Raw genomic sequence first — 27,716 nt, forward strand, 5'->3', positions numbered from 1 at the left:
AACTTCTAATAAGGTTTATGATTGCGGTAGGCCCATGTGATAGGTCACACCTTTCCCCCTTATAATGTATGCTCGTAGTGCAGACAAAACTGTTGTTACACAATTTAATTAGATCACTTAGCAATTGATAAACACCACAAAGATGACAAAGTTAAACAAAACTAAAATCGGATTTCAATGTTATGGTATTATAGCCACTGAAAATGACATAATTTTCTTTGAAGAGTAGCATTACCATCCATAACACATCTATAGAAAAATTCGAAAAGCAAATTCAACCAGATTCTACTCCTATACTTTATATCATTATTACATTTATGCTATTATCAGTTCCATGTTAGAACAAGCTTTTATGTGTCAATTCAAGGGGAACACCAGTTTACAGTAAGGATTCCGCATCAATTGTTCAATGCATAACAAATTACAGGCAGTTTAACACCTAATATGGTGGCAATATTTCACAAAAAACAACATACAGACTGTCATCAGATCGAGATAACAAAACGGAAGAAATACTGAGAAGAGATGATTTTATTTTCGAGTGTCACTTTTGTAGACGAAACGGACGTCTGGCTCTAATACACATTTTCAATCCTGGTATCTATGATGAGTGTATTGTCAACTGTTCTTATGGAATTTGTTTTGACAATGACTTCACAGCACTCAACATATATGTTATCAATAATTTGAACACATCCGTATGTGTATACAAGTGTACATATTTACATTTGAAATCAATATGTAATGAAATGTAAGTTCCATAACAACGAATAACTAACAAAAGACTTTGTTTTTAATTTTGTTCACTTTTCAATAATTTAGTTTTGGATGAAACGCGTCTTCTGATTGGCTGACGTCGTTTTGTTTATCAGCGCATAGACATAATTTAGTAATATGACCGCGACGTCATCAATGTTTTTTCATGATTTACTCCGATTTAAAATATAATTAAAAACTGAATTATAAGAAATAACTGTTAACAGTAATATTTTATCTGTCTATTCGCAATAACATGCAAATTTTGGTTCACACTTTAAAATAACCCAATACGCGGGTTATTCAGTGTGCACCACATTTTTTTTTATGTTATTTCGTCATATTAGAAAAAGTAAGGGAGATATGTACTGGTTTTAACATCGCAGACTATATTTTTCGTTTTGTTAACTGTTATGTATTTAGGCAACGATACCACACCGCTGTTTAAAAGTCATTAATCGACTAAGAGAAAAAAAATCTGGCTTTTAAATCAAAACCGATGGAGGCACATCAACAATAAGAGGGATCCATAGGAACAAAAGGAACACAAAAATGCAACAAAAAAAAAAACCACACAAAAACGGACTTTTTCATAACAACTGCCATATTATTGCGACTAATGAGTTTAAATGGTACAGAACATTTCAAGACAGAATGGTGGGTTAAACCGGGTTTGATGGCCAGTTAAAATTCGGCCTCATGATAATGTTACAAAATATCGCTAAAACACTACGCGACAGAAACAAACAAACACACAAATTAAAACATCTACATTATCAACACGTACAAACAGACAACATGCAAACTGCAGAACAACAACAAACCGATATTTCATCAACGATACGTGGAATTCATTACTGATTGATTAATCATCGGTTGCTGCAAAGTTTTTTTTGTAAGATTTACAGTTCGTTTTACATCTTTTTTACCAGAGTCATTTGTTATATGGATTCCAACGGTTATGTGTTTTAGCATCAATGTAACAAGTGAACACCCACCTTTATTAAACGTCGTACTTTAACTTCAAGACGGGTGCAGTACGTGAATTACTATCTTTGTATAGAAAAGATTATGCTTTGTATATAACATTTTGCATGAACCATTTTGCCCTTGTTTGACGAATGTGACAAAATACGAAAGGTAAAAGGAATCATCAATTTAACTAGAAAGTAGAAAAACAATCGCTAACCATGCATGAACAGCTCTTAACAAAAACCATGAATAAGCTTAAGACGTACCACAAATGGTATATAATGTGTTATAAGGTATTGATTGATCCTCCTCTTTTTTTTATATTTACTATAGGTAGTAAAGTAAATCATAGATTGTTGATGATTTTTTTTAAATAGTGACAATAACAGATAAAAGGTATGAGTAGATGTACATATTGCTATATTCAACATGTACTGTTTAATTACATGAGTTCTCTGACTCCTATAACATATACAATGATGTATAAGCAGGTGAAGTTATTGCCTTGGAATTTAGATCAAGTCATCGAATGACGGAAGTATCGATTAATTTGCTCTGGCTACGTGACAAGACTTATTACTGCATGTATCTACAGTCATACTATTTTGATGGAGATTAAGACTAAAAACAACAAACTCTCAATATGCTCATTTATACAAGCATCTACAATAAAAAAAAAACCAAGTAAAGATATTCAAACCATAGTTCATTTGATGCAATTCATTTTGGGAGTATTTAACCATATTCTTTCTATAACAAATATATATTACACAAACAATTATGGTATATGACACTTGTTATTTATTCGTTTGATGAGATGTTTAGCTGGCTATAAAACCAGGTACAATCCAACATTTTCTACGTGAAAATATGCATGTCCAAATCAGGTTTAGCCAGCTATAAACCCATGTTTATTTCACAATTTTCCACATAATAAAATGCATGTACCAAGTCAGGAATGTGACAGTTGTTTTCAATTTGTTTGATGTGTTAAGCTTTGGATTTTGCTATATATTTAGGAACTTTCTGTTTTATGAAATTTCCTCGGAGTTCAGTTTTTTTGTGATTTAAATGTTGTCTTGAATACCATTTTTTTCTTCCGTCATGAAGTAATGATATCTGTGTTTTCATCTTTAACAATCGGGAGCAGGACACACTCTGTCCACTTATAGATCCGACTTTTGTATCTAGATAAATATTTTAGACTGAACACAGATAAACTTTGATAACAAATAACCGTGCCGAACAAACTGAAAACTGAAAAATATTTTATATAAACGATAAAACGTTGAGCGATTAAAGTAATATATGGACTGGTTAGCATGACAACATATTTTCAACCAATTCTAAAAACTGGCAGTGACTAACTGAATCATACATAAAATGAAATTGAGAAAATCAATAAAAGAAATGGCTTATATGTCTTATTTCAGATTGTAAGACAATATTATAAATCCAACTTAACCTATATTTCTTATGAATTTAATATACTAATATGGAAATAAGTCAAACTGTCACAAATAATGCGGCTGTCAAATTCATCTAAAATTCTAAATAAATGAATTGTTATGTACTGCTTACTTTAACATAATTAGACATTTGCGGAAACTAGGTCTATACCTAGGATTACACTTTAGACTTACTCAGGTGACAAAAACAAGAGGTCGTCTCAAAATACAAAAACAAACCAACAATACGGATATAAAGTAGCAAATGGTGTCTTCTATAAAACAAAGATGAAGGCAACACGTTGACATTTCATGTGTCCCAAACGCTTTTCTGGAGTTACCATCAGGACCGCCCAAAGACGATAACTTGAAGACAAGGATTTATAAGGATCGAAGGTGTAGATAAATCTTTAATATATATAATTAGCAGGAGCAATAGACTCCCCACGCGAAACGGTTGTCATATTATTATCAATGTAACGACAAAATGTGGAGATATATAGGTTGAAATTGTTGAAACCGAAAGCTAATTTTAAATTTAACAATTTCCTTTCTCTATTTTAATTCTTGTAAATGTATCACAAAATAATTATAATTTTTGAAGTAAACAATTTTCAAAATTTAAATTAGTACTATAAAAAGACTTAGTATTTACAGCTGTCTTAATTATACATTCATTTATTTCTATTTGGGAAGACATATAGTTTGTTCCATACGACTTTCCATACATTCAATTAACCTATTCAGACATCTTAACTCGGGTAAGTGTGTACGGACTTTTGTCTTTAAAAAACTATTATAACTTATAAAAAGTGTACAGCTGCAACTGTCATTATTTTGTTTTCAAAAACGAAGTACCAGACACAAGTTGGTTCCTTTTTCCTTTTTCCTTTTTCGATATTCAAATTTTGAAAATTTTTACAAGTATCTTCAACAGAATATACAATATTCCTTTCATAGCTAAGTTTTAGTGGCGATTTAATGTACATTGATGTGAATAATTGAGATATTCAAAGTCTAGAAGTCGTCTCAATTTTTCAAAATGGCGGATGGAAATGTAGATCCAAAAAGTTCGACCAAGTCTTATGCTGAAGCAGTTTCTCCTAAAGACAAAACGTCAAATGATCAGTCAGTAAGTGAAGTTAAACCAATCTTCATCTTGGAACAAGACTTATTTGGTTCTAATAAGCCCTCACAAGACCAGTACCTCACTCATCTCGAGCTATACAGATCTGTTGAACATCTTGTAGACCCCAGTCATTTGAAAGCTTTACAAAGGGTTAGGGGATTATGGAGATTATATTTTGACAATCAGGAAGACCGGGATAAAACACTCACAAATGGTCTTGTTATTCGTAAAAAGCTAATACAAACATATGCTAGAAATCCCAAAACTGCTGAAAATGAAGATCCTAACAATGTTCGAGTAAGAATAAAAAATATACCTTGCTCAGCAGATGACGGTCAAATTCAAAGAGCCCTTGAATTTAATCACTGTGTAGTACATACATTATTTCGTGAAAGGCTACGAGTCGATGGACGCGTAACAAATTGTCAGACTGGCGATCGCATTGCAATATGTGACCCAATACCAAATCCTTTGCCAAAAACTTTATTCATAGGTAAATACAAAGCAGTGGTACTCCATCGAGGTCAAGTTGACACCCGTACAAACATTAAATGCAATAAATGTCTACAAGAGGGACATAAATCTTATGAATGCCCAAACGATTGGGTGTGTCGCACATGTGGTGGCAGCGGTCATAAAGCAAGCTATTGCACTACTTGCCCAGATGATTGGGTATGTCAGACATGCGGGAAGTCCGGTCATACAGCAAAATACTGTAATGCAGACTCCGATTCTTCTAGTGAAGATAGCCAATCTGAATCAGAATCGGATTCAGACATTCCCACACATCCAGAAAGCTGTCAAAAGGATGCGTCACAAACAACCCAAGCAGCTGAAGCAGAACAAAAAACGCCTAGCTTTACTTTTAACAAACAGGCAAGCAACAATCTTGAAGATCATTCAAACCTAAGTGAAAAAAAGGAAAAACGACATGTCAAAAAGGCTAAACGAGCAAAAAATAAAAAGGACAAACAAAATTCAAATAAAGATCAGCCGAGCATGGAACGCTTCCTAGCAGAAGCCTTTAGAACTCCATCAAATAAAACCAATGAAGAGAAAAAAACACGTACTAAACAAACAGCAAGTACTCCTACTGATGAGCTTCACAAGAGACAAGAACCTGTGAAAAAAACAAAATCCTAAGCTCATCTTAATTATAACTATCAACTACAAATCTTCATGTGTTTTAAATTGTATATATTGTATATATTTCTTTGTTTACTTTGTATTATAAACATAGACTGTGTTTATCAAGTGAACAAAATTGTAATTTGTGAATGTGATGTCTATATTGTAGATAGCATACATTCAAAAGAGAAATATCAGAATAGTTGTTTATTTAAAAATGTAGTAAATACAGCATATATGAAATTATTTGTAAATGAAAAATGTATAGACTATGAATATAAAGGTGGTAAATCTGCTTGGATAAAAAATATTGTTCCATGCACATCTAAAACGAAATGCAGTATTCATAGGCACACTTTAATCCTTTGTCATAATATATTCTTGGAATCAAGTAAAAAACAGCCAGTCTTGGAGTATAAAAGTACAGTTTCGGTAAATGACATTCATCCGATGTTCTTTTCTTTAGGATACGAACATATTTCTACACAGTTATTTTTTTTAACATTAAAGAAACAGCCAAAAATATCCAACTGTTCTTGAACTTAGATATCACACACTTCTTCGTTGTGCACATATTTCCAAAATTAAGCACTTCTAGTAAAGTCATTTGGCTAACAACATTCTGTGACACGATTAATTCCATATCTGTAAAAAAATATAAAAGTTGTAAATACAAAAGAACCACCCGCGCTATCAAAATTACAGTAAATGACAATGCTAATGTTTACAAAATACAAGACGTTTTCAGAAAGTCAGTAATGAAACTAAAAATAGAAATTAACTTTACCTGTGCTATTTATAGGTCTAAAAATAACTACGTGTTTATCTGGGTCACGATACATAGAACAGGTTTATACATTTTGCTAGATTTAAATAAATCGTTTAAGAGATCAACAATTAAACTTCTTTAATACTATAATGAAAACAAAAAACTTCCACATTTGCTCACTTAATTGTCAAGGTTTAGCGAGAAAGGAAAAGCGCTTTAGATTATTCTCTTGGTTTCAACAGCAGAAATGCGACATTTTAATGGCACAAGAAACTCACTTGTCAAAAGATTTGATAAAGCAAATTAACAATGAATTCAATGGCAAACATCTTCACAGCCTAGGCACAACAAATTCAAGGGGAGTTTCTTACTTTATTAATAAATCACTAGACTTTAAATTAATTAATGAATTTTGTGATAAAGAAGGGAGAATTATTATAATTAATATAGAAATTCAAGATAAGATTTTTACCTTAGTAAACTTGTATGCACCTAATGAAGTTCATGCAAGAAACCAATTTTATAAAAAAGTAAGTAAATTAATTGAAGAACACACTCTTGGTGCTCTAATAGTAGGGGGAGATATGAATGATTTACTTTCAGCTTTAGATACAAAGAACAATAAATTACATAAAAAGTTAAAAAAGCCAGTCAATGGTTTAAAACAATTAATTAAAACACATAAATTGATAGACATTTGGAGACAATTAAATAAAGATAAAAAACAATTCACATGGAAAAGAAAAAATTCTACAAATGAAGCTAGTAGAATAGACTTCTTTATAATATGCACACAAGCACGCCTTAGTACTGTATCTGCTAATATCAGGCCTGCACAATTTCATTCACAGACCACATGGCTATTTCGCTTAAATTAGACATTTATGCAAATAATCGGGGTAAAGGATATTTTAAAATGAATAACAGTATATTGACTGATACTCAGTACAATAAACTAATAAATAAGTTAATTGAAAAGTATGAGCAAAATTTTAATCTTACAAATGTCCTAAATCAGTGGGACCTGCTAAAAACTGACATAAGAGAGTCTACTATCCAATACTGTAAATCAAAAGCCAGAAAGGAAAAATATAATTTTAATAATGGAAAACAAACTAAATCTTTTAAATGAAAGATTAGACAAATTACCTGATAGGAAAAATAATGAACTTTTTAATCAAATAAAAAATTTAGAAAAAGATTTAGAAGAGATATACTCTTTTAAAGCCAAAGGAGCCCAAGCTAGATCAAGAATAAAATGGGTAGAGGAAGGGGAAAAAAATACTAAGTACTTTTTATCTCTAGAAAAAAATAGACAGGCTAAAAAATCTATTAATAAATTAATGACCCAAACCGGTGAGGTTACTGTTGATCAAAGTGAAATTTTAGATGTAAGTAAAGAGTATTATAAATCTCTGTACAAAAGTACATGTCCCGAAACTGAAATTTTAAAGACATACATAGAAAATACCCCCATTGATCATTCTTTAACTCCTTGTGAAAGCAAACAAGTGGATGGTAAATTAACTTTAGAAGAGCTAACATCTTCTATTTATAATATGAAACTAAATAAGACTCCAGGCAAAGATGGCTTAACAGTTGAGTTTTATCGACAATTTTGGCCAAATTTAAAACATATTGTATTGAATGTTTCTAACACATGTTATGATAATGAAACTTTATCTGAGACCCAAAAGATTGGGATAATATCATTGATTTTCAAAAAAAATGACCCTTTGTCCTTAGATAATTACCGTCCAATTACTTTATTGAATACTGATGTAAAACTTATTACATATACTTTAGCACAAAGACTAAAAAAAATCTTACCCCTAATTATACATAGAGATCAAAATGGTTATGTTAAAAATCGATATATAGGATTTAACGTACGCCAAATTCAAGATATTATAGATTATGCTGAAAACTTTAATATTGATGGAGCTATACTATCTGTCACCAAGGTTCCTCCAGAGCACTGTTAGATAAGGGGGAGCTAACTCGTTTGTGCTGGAACCAAGGGACAGGGGGTCAGTCTATCGCTAGACTTAATGTTCTGATAGGCATAGCTAAAACGCAAGGAAGGTTTTCATAATTTAATTAATGTAACAATTTAAACGAATGATGATAACAAATCAATTAGTAAACAATTCCAAATAATAATAATAATCTAATTAAAGTACAAAGTATCAAATCTAAATATCAAATCCAAAGTAAAACTATTTCTCCTTAAAATGTAAAATACAAAATAAATGCCAAAACTACTAAATCATAAAATATACTTAATCTCAAATTCAAAAATGCAAAGTCTCAAAATAAAAGGATTCTCAAAAGTCTTCCAAAGTTAAATAATGAGTCAAGAGATAAATTTTGTCTCACACTACACAGTCAACTGGTAGACTGGTAGACAGTCTTATAGGGCCAGTATAATGACGTGAGTAGTGTGAGGTTACGCTTCCGAAACACTGACTGTTATCTTAAAAATCCCAAAAATAAAAGGTGAGTCAAAAAATACATTTTTGTCTAAACACTACAAAGTCAACTGGGAGACTGATCTACAGTCCTACAGACCCAGTATAACAGACTTTAGCAGTGCAAGGTTAGGTTTCCGAAAGGTGACTGATTTTCCTAAATTTCACAACGCTATTTATATTAAATCCAAATATAAATCAATATGACTCGACATGTAAATATTACTCTCATTAGTAAAAAAGAGACTTTAATTAACAAAGCCTAATCCTAGTGACATGTATGCTAATTACAATTAATATTTCAAAATAAAGTGCTTTGAGCAAACTGTGACATTTCGAGTACTAATGCCACAGCATAGGTAAAATTAATTAAACAGATTAATTAAAACAAAATACAAACATTAAATTTTCTTTCATAAATTAAAACATTTTTTTTATCCAAAATAACACTAACACAAATTTAAGCCAAATAACACACCATGACATATTCCCCCCTACTCCAATATGTTTGTCCCCAAACATGATATATACATTCACATATTAACATCTTAAAAATAGTCTTTATACACTCCAATAAACTATATATAACCTGGCGCCAAAATATATACTTATAATATATAGCAACAACTATGTATTTCAACTTGCTAGCTCCCAGCAACCTATATTCCATGTGTTTAACAGATGAAAAATAAAATAACATTCTAGTAATCCAAAATTCAAATTGATGTAGTGAAAAGAACCAACAGGCGTGCACTCCTACTAATTCCTAGAACCACAAAAAAATAAAGATAGAAACTGATTGTTTTTCTAAATCCTGCTGTCTTGGAAGGTTGCTATGGTATTACATAATAAGCACCATCATGATATTCACAAATTTCTAAATGATCTGAGTTGGTAATGTCAAAGTTCTGTTCTTGTAAACTGTTTTTGCTTTGTTGTTTCACAAAAGTTCAATCCTATAAATAAGCTCTAGCAAGTAATGTTCAAAATAATTAATTTCTGGTAAGATGTCCAAAAGTTAAAGCACTTTTTCTCCGATTATTGCAAACACCTGTCGAAGGACACCTATTGCATCCTTGATCGTTGATCCGTGCACCGCTGCAGTGGCGCCTAGATGATGCAACAGACGTCGACCGATACACCTCCAAGATGCTCTACTGTCAAATAAACAGCTCACTCTGTGATATTCCAGTCCAATCTACACAAAGCTCCTCTCCACGGTTGTAGTAAACTGAAAACTTGCTGTTCCTGGTATTACACTGGAAAGCTTGGCATATCTGTCTTTTTGGCAGCACCATCCTTTTGAAATTCTTTTTCTACCCATGATGATATTTCTATTCCAATTACCAAACTGAAACTAAAAGTAATTTTTGTCAGTCTATTGTTTATGTTCTATTCTCTCTACCTTAAGTTACTCATCATGTTCTATTAATTACGCAAATAAAATCTCTCCTGAACTAAATGTTAAATTCTCTCTACTATGAGTCAAATTTTCAGATCGTATATAATTATTTGCACAAGTACAGTTTCTCCTGAACTGAATTTTAACTCCTGTAAAGTTTTTGCACAAACAAATATATATATTTAAAGTTAACAGATTCACACCAAGAATCAACATACATCTATACTTTTCACTTAAAAGTTATTAAAGTGTATTATAATAGGCAAGATGTACTTATCTTTTAGTTATGTGTTGTTTAATCTGCAACTTGTCTTTCCTGCTACTGGTTCTCTCTTCCTCTCATTGTTTCTCCTTCTGTTGTCTCAATTTTGAAATTTTAAAGTTTTAAATAATTTTGAATGACTTTTGCCAACCTACATTCTAGCTATGCAGTTTCAGAATCTAATTTGTATCATGCCTCGGGTCAACTCCGCCATATCTGTCACCAAGGTTCCTCCAGAGCACTGTTAGATAAGGGGGAGCTAACTCGTTTGTGCTGGAACCAAGGGACAGGGGGTCAGTCTATCGCTAGACTTAATGTTCTGATAGGCATAGCTAAAACGCAAGGAAGGTTTTCATAATTTAATTAATGTAACAATTTAAACGAATGATGATAACAAATCAATTAGTAAACAATTCCAAATAATAATAATAATCTAATTAAAGTACAAAGTATCAAATCTAAATATCAAATCCAAAGTAAAACTATTTCTCCTTAAAATGTAAAATACAAAATAAATGCCAAAACTACTAAATCATAAAATATACTTAATCTCAAATTCAAAAATGCAAAGTCTCAAAATAAAAGGATTCTCAAAAGTCTTCCAAAGTTAAATAATGAGTCAAGAGATAAATTTTGTCTCACACTACACAGTCAACTGGTAGACTGGTAGACAGTCTTATAGGGCCAGTATAATGACGTGAGTAGTGTGAGGTTACGCTTCCGAAACACTGACTGTTATCTTAAAAATCCCAAAAATAAAAGGTGAGTCAAAAAATACATTTTTGTCTAAACACTACAAAGTCAACTGGGAGACTGATCTACAGTCCTACAGACCCAGTATAACAGACTTTAGCAGTGCAAGGTTAGGTTTCCGAAAGGTGACTGATTTTCCTAAATTTCACAACGCTATTTATATTAAATCCAAATATAAATCAATATGACTCGACATGTAAATATTACTCTCATTAGTAAAAAAGAGACTTTAATTAACAAAGCCTAATCCTAGTGACATGTATGCTAATTACAATTAATATTTCAAAATAAAGTGCTTTGAGCAAACTGTGACATTTCGAGTACTAATGCCACAGCATAGGTAAAATTAATTAAACAGATTAATTAAAACAAAATACAAACATTAAATTTTCTTTCATAAATTAAAACATTTTTTTTATCCAAAATAACACTAACACAAATTTAAGCCAAATAACACACCATGACACTATTTATTGACTTTTCTAAAGCGTTCGATTCACTCGAATGGGACTTTATGCTGGAATCATTAAAAAAATTTGGATTTAATAAGTCTTTTCAAAAGTGGGTCAAAACACTTTACCATGATATAAAAGGATGTATTTTAAATAACGGGTGGATTTCTGAAACCTTCGGGATTCAACGGGGAATTCGACAAGGATGCCCTTTAAGCGCGTTATTGTTTGTTTTATCAGTTGAAATACTGGCTTGTAGGATAAGGGATAATAATGATCTGAAAGGGATACAAATAAAAATTGATAAAAATACTCACAGCCTAAAAATCTCACAGCTAGCAGATGATACAACTCTCTTTCTAAGATCTAAAAATGAAATAAAAAATGCACTTAATTTAATAGAAACTTTTGGATCTTTTTCAGGGCTTAAACTTAATAGAAATAAAACAGAAGGTATATGGTTAGGTAAACTAAAACACTGCAAAGACAAATTTGAAAGTATCAATTGGAAAGATAAGGTGAAAAGTCTTGGCATTTATTTTGGCCTGAACAAAAAAGAATGTGAAACACTAAATATAGAAAGACAGTTTGAAAAATCTGAAAGGATACTAAATGATTGGAAGAAAAGAAAATTGAGTATGATAGGAAAAATAACTATAATTAAAACACTAGTTATTCCCAATATAACATACGTTGCTTCATTGATAAATCTAAGCAGTGAAATTATTAGTCAATTTAAAAAAATCTTATTTAATTTTTTATGGGAAGGTGGTAGCGAGAAAGTTAAACGCTCAGTGTTAAGAAAAGATTATATTGAAGGGGGACTAAAAATGACAGATATTGACGCATACATTGAGGCTATCAAAATAAATTGGGTTAAAAGATTAACTGATGAAACTTGTGCTAACTGGAAAATCATACCTACTTTTTATTTTAGAGAGTTTGGGGAAAATAATTTAATATTTAAAATGAATCTTAATACTCATAAGTCACTAGAAAACCTTAAAAACTTACCTACATTTTACTTTGAAATTTTGAAATGTTGGATTAAAAATGGAGGAGGAAAGACAAAAGTACCTGATAATTATAGAGATATAAGAAAGCAAGTTATTTGGGGAAACCAATATATAAAAACAGGTGGTAAAAGTTTATATAATAGTCATTGGGTAAAAGAAAACATAATTTTTGTAAATGATGTAATTGATGATAAAGGAGAAATTTCTCATAAAATATTAGATAAACTTAAAAAGAAACAAAATTGGATCGCCGAAATATGTTCCCTTCGGAAAGCTTTACCCAAAAGTTGGATCCAAAAATTAAAGAGCAATATATCAAAACATACTAAAATCAACATAACACAAGACATTAAAATGTTAAGTAATGGATTGTATTACGATCTAGACAAAATTAAGTTTAAAGAAATTTATAATATTATTATCAGGTCAAATAAAGAGCTTCCAGTAGGTTTTTGCTCATGGAAAAACCAACTATCAGGTGAAAATGTTATATATTTCATTAAGAAAAATTTATCTTTCACCTTTCTTTTTTTAAAAGATAATAGATTAAAAATGTTTAGATGGAAATTACTGCATAATATTTTAGCTATTAACCATAATCTGTATCGCTGGAAAGTAGTTAATAGTGAAAACTGTGAACTATGTTCTAAATCTGATAGCTATAATCATTTTTTCTTTGAATGCACATGGGTAAAAAATTATTGGACATTACTACACAAAATATTTATGTATCTTAATATTGGGCAACATGTTTTTTGTCTACAAAATCTTGTAGTAGGGTACAAAATTGAAGATGTGGATTATCATGTACTTAATCATATTATAACAATTGTTTGCTTTGTGATTTATAAATGTTTTTATTTATCAGAAAAGAGAACCAAATATGTAAATATGATGTCAGTCCTAAAAAGCGAAATTGATATACAAATTTTATATCATCCGGAAAATTCCTTTTTGAGAAAATTTCAAAGAAAAATTTTAGAAAATTGATTCTCTGGCTGTCATACTTACAGTTGATTGACCTACATTTTTGAGAATCACAAAAATGTCATTGAAATAAAAAGAAGACAAATTTCTAACGAAATTGCTTTTTAATTTTTTGTTTGATTATCATATATAGTATATCATTCAATGTTTAGCGTACTTGAAAAATAAGACACTATCTAAAAACTACCATAATTCAATTATACTGACCTCTTAATCCGATCGAAACCATGCTCTTTCACTTTCGATTAATCCAAAACTAAAAGCTAAACAAAAGACGGTCAAAGTTCCGTTTTGCTTTTCATTGTAAAGTAAAGTACATGTTGTAGACAGCTATTACTCTGTTAATTGTAACTAACACGCAATACTACAAGTATGTAAAATTATAAAAAGTTTACCAATAAAATCCCCTGGTTTTATTGGTAATTAACCATACAGGGCAGAACCTTAATGCCATTGTTGTAACATTAAGGAGATTTGTTAACAACTATTATAGTAAAATAAAGTATCTGAAGTTGTAAAAAAAAAAAAAAAAAAGAAAAATATTACAAGTCCAAACTAAATTTTTTTTTGCTTCAAATTTTTTTTTCCTCAAATTTTTTTTCCCTCAAAATTTTTTTTTCCTCAAAATTTTTTTTCCTCAAAATTTTTTTTTCCTCAAAATTTTTTTCCTCAAATTTTTTTTTTTCTCAATTTTTTTTTCCTCAAAATTTTTTTTCCTCAAATTTTTTTTCTCAATTTTTTTTTTCCTCATTTTTTTTCGTTTCTCTATTCAATTTCTTTTTCCTTATTCGATTTTTATTTCCTTTTTCATATTCATTTCCTTTTTCGGTTTCTATTCCCTGAATCGGATTCTATTTCCTTATTGGGTTTCTATTTCCTTATTCTTATTTTCTATTTCCTTATTGGGTTTCTATTTCCTTATTCGGTTTCGATTTCCTTTTTCTGTTTCTAGTTCCTTATTCGATTTCCATTTCCTTATTTCTATTTCCTTATTCGGTTTCTGTTTCCTTATTTGATTTCTTTTTCCCTATTCAATTTTCATTTCCTTATTCGGTTTCTAGTTCCTTATTCGATTTTCATTTCCTTATTCTGTTTCTTTTTCCTTTTTCAATATTCATTTCCTTTTTTCGGTTTCTATTTCCTTATTCGGTTTCTATTTCCTTATTGGATTTTCATTTCCTTATTTGATTTCCATTTCCTTATTCGATTTCCATTTCCTTATTCGGTTTCTTTTTCCTTTTTTAATATTCATTTCCTTTTTCGGTTTCTATTTCCTTATTCGGTTTCAATTTCTTATTCGCTTGCTGTTTCCTTATTCGGTTTCTATTTCCTTATTGGATTTTCATTTCCTTATTCGATTTCCATTTCCTTATTCGATTTCCATTTCCTTATTCGGTTTCTTTTTCCTTTTTCAATATTCATTTCCTTTTTCGGTTTCTATTTCCTTATTCGGTTTCAATTTCTTATTCGATTTTCATTTCCTTATTCGATTGCTGTTTCCTTATTCGGTTTCTATTTCCTTATTCGGTTTCTATTTCCTTATTGGATATTCATTTCCTTATTCGATTTCCATTTCCTTATTCGATTTCCATTTCCTTATTCGGTTCCTTTTTCCTATTTCGATATTCAATTTTGAAAAATATTACAAGTCCAAACTAAATTTTTTTTTGCTTCAAAATTTTTTTTCCTCAAAATTTTTTTTTCCTCAAAATTTTTTTTTCCTCAAAATTTTTTTCCTCAAATTTTTTTTTTTCTCAAATTTTTTTTTTCCTCAAATTTTTTTTTCCTCAAATTTTTTTTTCTCAAAATTTTTTTTCCTCAAATTTTTTTTTTCTCAAATTTTTTTCCTCAAAATTTTTTTTCCTCAAATTTTTTCTCTCAAATTTTTTTTTATCTCATTTTTTTTCGTTTCCTTATTCAATTTCTTTTTCCTTATTCGATTTTCATTTCCTTTTTCATATTCATTTCCTTTTTCGGTTTCTATTCCCTGAATCGGATTCTATTTCCTTATTGGGTTTCTATTTCCTTATTGGGTTTCTATTTCCTTATTCGGTTTCGATTTCCTTATTCGGTTTCTAGTTCCTTATTCGATTTTCATTTCCTTATTCGGTTTCTTTTTCCCTTTTCAATATTCATTTCCTTTTTCATTTCTATTTCCTTATTCAGTTTCTATTTCCTTATTGGATTTTCATTTCCTTATTCAATTTCCATTTCCTTATACGGTTTCTTTTTCCTTTTTCAATATTCATTTCCTTTTTCGGTTTCTATTTCCTTATTCAGTTTCTATTTCCTTATTGGGTTTCTATTTCCTTATTCGGTTTCTTTTTCCTTATTCGGTTTCTTTTTCCTTTTTCAATATTCATTTCCTTATTCGGTTTCTTTTTCCTTTTTCAATATTCATTTCCTTTTTCGGTTTCTATTTCCTTATTCGGTTTCTATTTCCTTATTGGATTTTCATTTCCTTATTCGATTTCCATTTCCTTATTCGATTTCCATTTCCTTATTCGGTTTCTTTTTCCTTTTTCAATATTCATTTCCTTTTTCGGTTTCTATTTCCTTATTCGGTTTCTATTTCCTTATTGGATTTTCATTTCCTTATTCGATTTACATTTCCTTATTCTGTTTCCATTTCCTTATTCGGTTTCTTTTTCCTTTTTCAATATTCATTTCCTTTTTCGGTTTCTATTTCCTTATTCAGTTTCTATTTCCTTATTTGGTTTCTATTTCCTTATTCTGTTTCTATTTCCTTATTCGGTTTCTATTTCCTTATTCGGTTTCTTCTTCCTAATTCAGTTTCTGTTTCCTTATTTGATTTCTTTTTCCTTATTTGATTTCTTTTTCCTTATTCAATATTCATTTCCTTATTCGGTTTCTATTTCCTTATTGGATTTTCATTTCCTTATTCGATTTTCATTTCCTTATTCTGTTTCCATTTCCTTATTCGGTTTCTTTTTCCTTTTTCAATATTCATTTCCTTTTTCGGTTTCTATTTCCTTATTCAGTTTCTATTTCCTTTTTTGGTTTCTATTTCCTTATTCGGTTTCTATTTCCTTACTCGTTTTCTATTTCCTTATTCGGTTTCTTCTTCTTTATTCGGTTTCTTTTTCCTTTTTCAATATTCATTTCCTTTTTCGGTTTCTATTTCCTTATTCGGTTTCTATTTCCATATTGGATTTTCATTTCCTTATTCGATTTCCATTTCCTTATTCGATTTCCATTTCCTTATTCGGTTTCTTTTTCCTTTTTCAATATTCATTTCCTTTTTCGGTTTCTATTTCCTTATTCGGTTTCTATTTCCTTATTGGATTTTCATTTCCTTATTGGATTTCCATTTCCTTATTCGGTTTCCATTTCCTTATTCGGTTTCTTTTTCCTTTTTCAATTTTCATTTCCCTTTTCGGTTTCTATTTCCTTATTCAGTTTCTATTTCCTTATTCGGTTTTTATTTCCTTATTCGGTTTCTATTTCCTTATTTGGTTTCTATTTCCTTATTCGGTTTCTTCTTCCTAATTCAGTTTCTGTTTCCTTATTTGATTTCTTTTTCCTTATTCAATTTTCATTTCCTTATTCAGTTTCTTTTTCCTTTTTCAATTTTCATTTCCCTATTCGATTTCCATTTCCTTATTCAATTTTCATTTCCTTATTAGGTTTCTTTTTCCTTTTTCAATATTCATTTCCTTTTTCGGTTTCTATTTCCTTATTCAGTTTCTATTTCCTTATTTGGTTTCTATTTCCTTATTCAGTTTCTATTTCCTTATTCGGTTTCTATTTCCTTATTCGAATGTATGAATGAATCTTTTTATTGTAATTTTTCTCTCGACCAAAATATTGTTTTAAACTTAGTGATACTATATATTTCATTTTTATATACAATTGATGATTTTGTTTCTGTATTTACATTGAAAGACGTAGTTTGACTGGCAGTGGCGGATCTAGATGGGTCAAATAAGGCGTTGCTTGGACTTTTTTTTTTTATGGGAAACTGATTAATCAGACAAGTCTTCGAGAACTTTCCCATTTCCCGTGTATTTATTTTTTATGCGACAATTCTTTACTTATAATGATATTTTTTACTGGTATTTACTGATTATAACAAACTCATGTGATTCGCTATGGCGGAGATGACCAGTTCGCCGTAAAACGTCACTCAGTCATTTTGAAAATCAAATTTCAGTAACACATAGACTGAGGATAACAATCATGACATCTTCAAAACGAAACAGGATTGAACAAGAACGTATTGACTTGAAGTTCTATTTCACAATTCCACGAGACAGAAAGTTATACTCTATTACACTTTCTTGAAAAAAAGTTCCACAACATTATTACTTACCTACGGAAACCTGTGTAACCCCAAACGCCCCAGCCTATTTTTACTAGAAATAACACAGCTGAATGATGGTCCCCAGTCTAAATAGATTTAAAGTGTAAGGAACGAACCATTTGTTAGAGAAGGCGGTCTGAGATATTTGAAAGAAAAAAAACTGACTTGGGTTTTTGTCTATTAAAAAACTAAAATTTTGACCGTATCTGGATTGAAAACAATAATCTTGTCCACTTTTTTGCTATAAGAAACGAAAGTTTCCAACAAAATTATTTAGAATTATATAAACATAATGAACAAAAAAACGGGCGTTTTTTTTTGGAGGCGGGGGTTTGCATGTGTGACTGGAATGTCTGTTTCGGCGAACTGATACTGCATATTAAATACTTTTTTCAAGACCGAAATGCCACCGGCTGCTGTGTGTGATCCATTTGTCAACCGTCATTCATAAACTCGCTGTCATTTTAGAATTATGTCGTAGCCTTTTGTTAATTTGGAACCCCGCATTTCCATTAAAAAAATTTGGCGAAACCGAGCATTTGGATAAAAATTGCTTGTTTGTCTTTCTTCAATCGTGTCGGTCGTATGGTAAATTTCATTGAAGAGCCCGGCGTATATCTGGTTTACAACAAGAAATCTGTGAGGTTGTTCTAACTTAAAAAAAAATTTGAGAAAAAAAATTTGAGGAAAAAAAAATTTTGAGGAAAAAAAATTTGAGAAAAAAAACATTTTGAGGAAAAAAAATTTGAGGAAAAAAAAATTTGAGGAAAAAAAAATTTGAGAAAAAAAAAAATTTGAGGAAAAAAATTTTGAGGAAAAAAAAATTTGAGGAAAAAAAATTTTGAGGAAAAAAAAATTTTGAGGAAAAAAAATTTAGAGGAAAAAAAAATTTGAAGCAAAAAAAAATTTAGTTTGGACTTGTAATATTTTTCAAAATTTGAATATCGAAAAAGGAAAAAGGAAAAAGGAACCAACTTGTGTCTGGTAAACGAAGTATGGTTTCAAGACTTTAGCGTTTAATGTTGCAATCATTCTAATGACACAACTTAAAAATATTTAGGTTGACACAATTGAAACCGAAAGAAAATGTTAAATTGTTGAATTTCCATTTCTCATTTACTTTCTTGTTATTGTATCACATTATAATATATTTAAAGTAAACACTTTTCATGCATTAATCCGTCTGTTAAAGTTGGTATACATACTTCAAATGTTAATGTTGTTTACCTTGCCATATCAGTATATATATTAATAAAATGCACTGTGTGAAAATTGCGAGTCGATGAAAATTACTAAAACTATTATCCGGCAGCTAAAGTTTGTTCCATTAAGCATGTTATAGAAAAGGTGATGTTGCATTGCAACTTTATGTTTTACTTACAGCAAAGGGTGGAGCAGTGATTCTAGGATAATCGGATCATGTAAGTACTTTGCTTCGGATTCAATTAGCAGTCCCTATACATACTATATTGTATCAGTCAGTCAATTATTTTTCACAAGAAAACTCCAAATGCAATTTTGAGATAACATCTTTTTTTTGGGTGTATTCTTGGCATTTTTGTGTATTTTACTGACAAACGTTTTTTTTTTTATTTTTTTGCATTAACAGGAAAAAATAGTGAAGTTATGTATTTGTAAACAGTTTAATTCTTACCTTGTATTGATGAAAAGATCTAAGAAATTATGTAATTGGCCAGAAAAATACGGATTTATTTTTGTGTTAAAATTTGCTGTTAAAAATGTAAAAATTATTTTAAAGTAAGGAACGTATTTCCCTCGTGCAAAGCTCTGATTTCTTTCACGAATTTGGCTATTCCTTTTGGACCCTTTGAATTATAGCTCTTCATCTTTTATATATTGGATTTCAAATATTTTGGCCACGAGCATCACTGAAGAGACGTGTATTGTCGAAATGCGCATCAGGTGCAGGAAAAAATTGGCACCGTTAATGTTATTACTACCACTGGGTCGATGCCTCTGCTGGTGGATTGTTAGTCCCCGAGGGTATCACCAGCCCTGTCAGCCCTGGAACCAGTATTTCGGTACTGGCATGAAAAGACGGATTTTGTTTGTGTTATTAAAATTTGCTGTTACAAAATGTAAAAAATATTAAAAATAAGGAATATATCTCCCTCGTGCAAAGCTCTGATTTCTTTCACGGATTTGGCTATACTTTTTGGACCCTTTGGATTATAGCTCTTCATCTTTTATATATGCTTTGGATTTAGAATATGTTGGCCACGAGCATCACTGAAGAGACATGTATTGTCGAAATGCGTATCTGGTGCAGGAAAAATTGGTACCGTTAATGTTATTTTTGCACAGAGAGTTTGAAGCCCAATACAAATATGACAGACAAAATTCAAAACTGTAAAAACTCTTGGAATAATACATTGCGAACAAATTAGGTAAAGAACCGCGAACTTGGGCCTGGTTATTAGGAGCATACAGTCATATAGACAACATTTTAAAAAGAATTGTTTAAATTATGTTAAGCTGTATTTATTTCAAAATATAAAACATTTGAGTTAAAAGGTAAAATAGAAAAAAAAAAAAAAACGAGCAAAGTAGCAATATACCAACTTCACCTGCATATGGAATAGATATTTCCCAACTTATTCAATATTCAAGAGCTTGAAGCTCTTACTCAAACTTTGTAAAATCAATCAGTGTCTGAGCAGAAAGTTGATTAACCAGGGGTATGTAAAAAGTTCATCGGAAGTTACCAAGACCTTGTTGATAAATATTTTGTATTAACTTCACAAGTATTACATGATCTTGATGTATAGATTCTGCGTATTGATGTTGTTGATCATCATAACAACGTGTTATATTGTTCTTTTATTTGTCTTTGTTCAATTTTTAATATTACTTTTACAGTTGGATTGTATTATGTAATAGCCATTAAACGTGGCTCGATACTTAAACCTCCCGTCAATGTGATTGTATAATCCATGTTGTCTTTAATTTTTTGCTGGTATGTTTGTATATGCGAGTTTTTCTGTTTCTTTGGTTCTTGTGACGTGACTCTGTTCTTTAAAAGATCCCGTCAGTATGATTTTGTTCTATTATAAGTCGTTATGATATATTTCTACTATGAATTAGAAAATACGTTGAACCACAAACGTCAAAATAATTCAATCGCTTACTGAATGAACTATCTGTGGATTTTTATAAATTCTATATAACTTTTGGATCATTTTTAATTCGGTCTATTTCTGAAATTAATTCTTACAAACTTTTGATTTTTACACCCTCTATGCTCTTTATTTGGCCTTTTAAACTTTTTTGGATTCGAGCGTCACTGATGAGTCTTTTGTAGATGAAACACGCGTCTGGAGTATACTAAATTTAGTCCTGGTATCTATGATGAGTTTATTGCTAACAATGTCCATGTGAAATTTTAGAATTGTTTGTATAAACAGTGAACAACCAAAAATATGGGACGTATATAATTTTCTGACGTCAGACACGCGAATCAATGAATGTGTTTGTAGATACTAGTAGATGTTTTTGTGTTCTGTTAAATTGTTCCTTTTAAAATTGTTACACGATGATGACTGCTATACCCATATTTTGACTCTATTATTTATAATGTCTGTTTAGTTCACGCATCATTGTAAATATAACGGAATTCGACGAGACTGTCAACATAGTGAGAGGTTTAGCGCTACAGAACCAGGTTTAATCCACCAGTTTCTACATTTGAATATGAGTCAGGAACATGACAGTTCATTTGATTTTGCCATGTGATTATGGACTTTTCGATTGGATTTCCATCTGAGTTCAGTACTTTTGTGATTTTACTTTTATCCTAATCATATGACAAAATCAAAAGCTCTAACACATAAAATGAAATGATAGCAACTGTAATGTTTTTGACTTGGGATGATAATGTAGAAAATGGAGGATTCAACCTGGTTTTATTGCAAGCTAAACCTCCTACTTACTGTTATATGACAGTCGCGTAAAATTCATTTTAATTCACAACGATATGTGAACAAAACAAACAGACATAATAGCATGAATAAGTAAAAATGTAAAAAATAATGGTACAGCAGTCAACATTGTAATAGTCTAAATCGCTATAAAACAAACGCATATATCATTAAAGAAAACATAAAGGCATACAGACAAAGCACATTTTATTTAGCAAAAACGAAAGACAGCAAGACAAATGTTTTTCATAGCACAATAACACAATGACGGGACACATAAGCACCGAACCACATCAAATGGATATGACCAAACATAGACTTACAAGTAAATGTGATAAATTTTTGAAGACAGCTTAAAACCACTATTACTCAAGTAATATATAAAGAATATGACAGTTATTGCCCATTCTTTCCGTGTGTTTTTTTTGCAATTTGATTTTCAAATGTCGGTTACTAGAATCTATAAGTAAAGATCATCGTGCATTATCTGTAAAGTTGATACGGAATATTTATCAAAAAGGTATTCCTATCTTCCGGTGTACCTATTTTGAAAAAAAAAGACGAGACGTTCTTTGATATACCACTGATTTATCAACCATCTGCTCTGACACTGGTGACGTTAAATAAAGAATGAGTAGTAGGTGAAAACTCTTAAATACCTAATGAGTTTTGAAACGTATATCCCATATGCAGGTTAAGTTGGTATACTGCTACTTAGGTGGATGGAAGAAATTGATAATTATTAGATCGAAATTGTCTGGTTTGTCAAAGATTATTTTACTGCGATGACCATTCATGTCAAATTCAAGGTATAACTAACTCTAAGAGTAAGGCAGCGGAAGCCAGAAACTATAACTGGAGAGTACATTTCCTTTGTTGTTCAGATCACCAGTACCAGTTTTTGTAGTAACAAACTTTTGGAAACAAGTGCGATCTAATATATCAAAAAAGGTATATCTTTTTTTTCAACACAAGTCAGACTTTGCCATGAAATGACTGCCACTTTATTTGAACTTTAAACTAAGAAGTCATTGATAGTTTTAAAATGATATCAGAATTATGACTATGGATTAGTGCCTCTAATATATAACCACAATTTTCAGTCAGTGCTTTTTGATATATTTTGTTTTAACATATCTTACAAAAGTAGGTTCTTATACATCCTCGGCTTTCAAAATATTTGGCTTTGAGCATTCCTGATGAAGGTAAATCCCGAAAGGCGCTTCGGACGTATGAAATTATTAAACGTGTTGTTTTTAAACACTTCGGTTTTGACATGAATATTAATAATGTGGTCATTTTTATAAATTTCCTGTTAACAAAACTTTTTCGAAAAACTAAGGAATTTCTTATCCCAGGCATTTATTACCTAAGCCGTATTTGGCCAAACTTTTTGGAATTTTGGATCCTCAATGCTCTTCAACTTTGAACATGTTTGGCTTTATAAATATTTTGATATTAGCGTTACTGATAAGTCTTATGTAGACGAAACGCACGTCTGGCGTACTAAATTATAATCCTGGTACCTTTGATAACTATTTACACCACTGGGTCGATGCCACTGATGGTGGACGTTTCGTCCCGTAGGGTATCACCAGCCCAGTAGTCAACACTTCGGTTTTGACATGAATATCAATAATGTGGTCATTTTTATAAATTTCCTGTTAACAAAACTTTGAATTTTGTGAATAAATAAGGAATTTCTTATCCCAGGCATAGATGACCTTAGCCGTATTTGGCAAAACATTTTGGAATTTTGGATCTTCAATGCTCTTCAACTTTGTACATGTTTGGCTTTTTAAATATTTTGATATGAGCGTCACTGATGAGTCTTATGTAGACAAAACACACGTGTGGCGTACTAAATTATAATCCTGGTACCTTTGATAACTATTATATTTTTTTTACTTATTTAAAAAGAAAATCATAGACTTATTTCAAATTAAATTTCCGTGTTCATATTTTCAGATATTTGTTGAATAAAAATCTTGATACTGTTCCTCTGAAAACTTAAACTGTAATGATTCTCTGACTTGAATTGGGTTTTGGCGTCAAAGTTCAAATTTATTATGCTTAGTGACCCACACCCATTTGAACTCATAAAGTTATCATTAAGGATGCATTTTTCTGATGATTCTGTGTCGTTGACATCTCGTTCTGAAATTATTTAAAAACATAATATACACGTTGAAAATAGTAATGAATTTAAATAATAGAATAGTCAAACTAAATTCAGTGACAAAAAAAGTTTTATAATTAAATAAGTTTTTGAATTAAAAAAAACAAAGTTTATAACCAACACAGTCAGTCTTATAAGCCAAAATGTCTAGAAAAAGAGTCTTACCAAAAACATGAAGACTCGATATCAGTTTTTCTATTCAGATTTGTTTGCATAAGTATGTATTTTTTTCAATCATTTATAACAGGGATGTTGGAATGATATAGTTTTTGCTGTAGATAATTTCGAAAGGTCCGATTTTACAAAATTTACAGCATGCTCAAGTTGACGCAAAAAGCGAAAAAAAAATATAAACCTTTCTAATATTAACACCGACTAAGTATTTAAATGTTTTAAGTAGAATTTATTCAAATTTGTACCACTTTGTCTTTAAATATTAGTGAAAGTGATAAATTAAGTTTAATTGTAAATATGTGTTTTTTTGGCTTGATAAAATCCAATAAGAAATGGATACAAAATGATGAAAATGGGAATTTTTTTAAAAGAAGGTACTTTTAAATGCCTGTAACAAATAAGAAAGTGCACCAAATATTATTTTCTATTGAACAATCACATTCGTCAAGTCATTAAACTCCAAAAACCTGGTAAAATAAAAAGTTTATTTCTAGAAATTGTTGGTGCACATCCTTAATTGGAATAACGTAGCATCTAAAATAGTTTGTAACAAAGAGCCTGATATACTTTATTCATGTGCATTTTCTGAAGATCAAGGTTGATTGCTCTCATACTGAAACTATGTTGTGATCTTTTGCTGGAATGTAATCTAATTGACCAATATGCTGAAGTAAAGTTAAAGTTAATAATCTTGTTTCAAACTAAAAGAAAATAAAGAGTTTTCAAATTGTGTTTTCAAATATTCCCTTTTCCCTTATACTTTATAATAAAACAGACATCTTCCAAATCATTAAAACGCTACATAAGGGACAGGTATTGATTTTTATATTGGAGATATGTCAAATAAGTTAAGTATTATATATTGTAAACAAACGTTAATTACACTTATTTTTTTCAGACTACTTAAATGGCTTCAGCGAGTTTATGTGATCTGTGCAATGGGGCAAATTTATCAGTACCAGCAACAAATATTTGCCCGGACTGTGAAGAGCGACTGACATATGACTCATACACGATTCAAAGCATTCAAATCGCATTATGTTATAGATGTGTCTACCGTCGCTTCTAATATCCCAATAGCTGCAAAGAAAATCTGCAATGTCCATGCGGATATGATCTTGGATTATTACTGCACAGATCATGGAATCGTTTGCTGTAAAGTCTGCATTCCTAAGGAACACAGGAAATGTGAAAACGTTCTGCCATTAGAGCATGCCTCCAAAAATGTAAAGAAGTCTGCATTGTTCAGTGACATAATGGTGGCCATAAAGCATCTTATTACAACATTAAATGATTTACACGAGAACAGAGAGTCTTATTTACAATCACTTGCGCAAACTAAATCAGATATTACCAAACAGATCCGTGAAGAAAAATCCCGATTATTGAAACAAATAGATGACGTAGAACGCGATCTTCAGGCCGAACTGTCATCTCTCAATCGCAAATACGAGATCGAAATCATTAAACAAAAGGAAAAAATATCACAAGTTTTAGTCAGCTTAAACTCAAATAAAAACGAAATTGTTTTTCTGAAAGATCATGTGTCTGATAATCAGCTTTTTATATCCTTGCATGGAGGAGTAACAAATATCCAAAGCGCCGAAGCTAGTGTCCTGCAGTTGATACCTAACTCCCACGAAGTCGTAATAACCTTTGATGAAAAGAAAAACGTCAAACTTGGATTTTTTGGAAGACTGTCAGAGTCGGTTAGCTCTTGTCAAGTTCAATGCAAACCAAAGAAATTTCAACAAGCCCAGATCATGGCACAACCAACAAAACATATTGCTGGATTATAAATGGATTTAAAATTACAATTGAAAACAGGAAACACTTATAATCTAGCTGATATATGTGTCACAGATGATAATAAGCTGCTCCTGACTAATTGGGCATCACCACATCCGACACTATATGTCTACAAAGATTGCAAGGATTACGAGACAGCGTTAACATTTTCCAGTAATCCTCGTTGTGTTGCTGTGATACATGGAATCAATAAAGCTGTTGTTACCTTGCCTGCAGAGAAATCAATTCAATTCATAAACACCACTACAATGACAAAGAAAGACAAAGTTAATGTTGGATATCAATGTTATGGTATCACTGCTGTAGGTGACAGGGTTTACGTTGGTGGTAAAGATGGTACTATCAAAACATTAGACAACAATGGGACAATTTCAACAACAATTAAGCAAGGATCTGGTGATATTTACTCCATGTTATACGATTATAGTCATGAGCAGTTTCTTGTTAAATGTGATTCCAAAGTCCAATGCATTAAATTAGATGGAACATTAGTATACAGTAAGGACATCCCAGGCCAGTGGGAATAACACGCGATAGAGAAGGTAACATTTACTACGGTCATAATAAAAACAGCAATATACAGAGAATGTCAATTGAGGGGGAACACTGTGAGGAAATGCTTAACAAAGATAATGGTCTTTACTTTCCATATGGAATGTGTTTTAACAATGACTTTACAAAACTGTTTGTTATTAATAACCTTTGTGAATCTGTATGTATATATAAATGCAAAAACTGACAAACAGACTGATATTGTTCTAAATAATCCATTGATTTCTTCTCTATTATGTCAGATGTAAAGTGAATTGTTTTGTATTTTTATTTTTGAGTTGTTATACATTGCATGTACTATACAGTTTGTGTTTGTCTTTTTACTTTTAGCCATTGCGTTGTCAGTTTATTTTCAAACTATGAGTTTGACTGTCCCTATTGATCTAGGTATCATAACAAACTACTTTGTATCACTTTCGATGCAACACGATTATACAGTAAGGACGTTGATTGAACAGCAGGAATAACACGTGATCGACAGAATAACAATCCGTCTGGAATGTGTGTTAACAAAGACTTCACACAACTGTATGTTGATAATAACATATCTCCACGCATACTTAAAAAACACTTTAGAGCAGTAGTGTTACCAGATATATTGACTGTAAGGATTTACAATTACAAGAAGAGTTTCAAATTTCTCAGTTTTTAAGTTTTGTAACATGGAAAACAATTAAACTGTTTTTTTTTTAGAAAATTTTTAATTGTTTAACAAAGTAACGTAGAGACAATGCAGATGCATTCTGACATAAGAAGAGACAACATTATGGAAAGGGTGAGGACATTATTATGACAGCAGCCCTATTACAAATGTATAACCGAATGTGTTAATTAGAGCAAATAATGCATCCAACTGTGCAATATGTCTCTATAATCTAGCTCTTAGCCTTTCTAAGTCTATAACATTTATTAGTAAGTTTACTGATACAATCAATCAAAATATTGACAAACAGACGATGTCCAAAATGTTTACATACAGTTGCAAATTATTGGGAGATTTAACTGATTTGTTAACATCCTTTGAAATATTATTCATTAGTTTAAAAAACGATTATAAGCTTTCCTACATCCAAATTTCTTTCACATGTATTCATAAGCACCAATTGCAAAGAATTGACTGAGCAAGATGAACCAGATGTTAAAGATAATCTAATAAAAATACTACCACATATTCGGGAAAAGATTTATTTCAAAG

At 30.7% G+C, this 27,716-nt stretch overlaps 1 protein-coding gene and 1 long non-coding RNA gene across 2 annotated transcripts; one reads left to right on the forward strand and one right to left on the reverse strand.

Moving 5' to 3' along the window:
• Positions 1-5,942: 5,942 nt before the first annotated feature.
• LOC134681375 (uncharacterized) lies at positions 5,943-14,063 on the reverse strand. The gene is made up of 3 exons (XR_010100614.1): positions 13,753-14,063; positions 11,860-11,908; positions 5,943-6,078 (listed from the first exon to the last, which is right to left on the reverse strand). It is a non-coding gene; the product is annotated as an uncharacterized LOC134681375 (long non-coding RNA).
• Positions 14,064-25,161: 11,098 nt separating this feature from the next.
• LOC134727960 (uncharacterized) lies at positions 25,162-25,959 on the forward strand. Its single transcript, XM_063592358.1, has one exon. It carries the CDS (start codon positions 25,162-25,164, stop codon positions 25,957-25,959), a length of 798 nt encoding a protein of 265 aa, XP_063448428.1.
• The last annotated feature ends 1,757 nt before the right edge of the window (positions 25,960-27,716 follow it).

This window comes from Mytilus trossulus, chromosome 8, assembly GCF_036588685.1.
Source record: "Mytilus trossulus isolate FHL-02 chromosome 8, PNRI_Mtr1.1.1.hap1, whole genome shotgun sequence".
Taxonomy (NCBI): domain Eukaryota; kingdom Metazoa; phylum Mollusca; class Bivalvia; order Mytilida; family Mytilidae; genus Mytilus; species Mytilus trossulus.

Bases quoted from the DNA above. Each gene is read 5' to 3' on its own strand.
- LOC134727960 (XM_063592358.1), top strand. From the start codon at position 25,162: ATGACTCATACACGATTCAAAGCATTCAAATCGCATTATGTTATAGAT.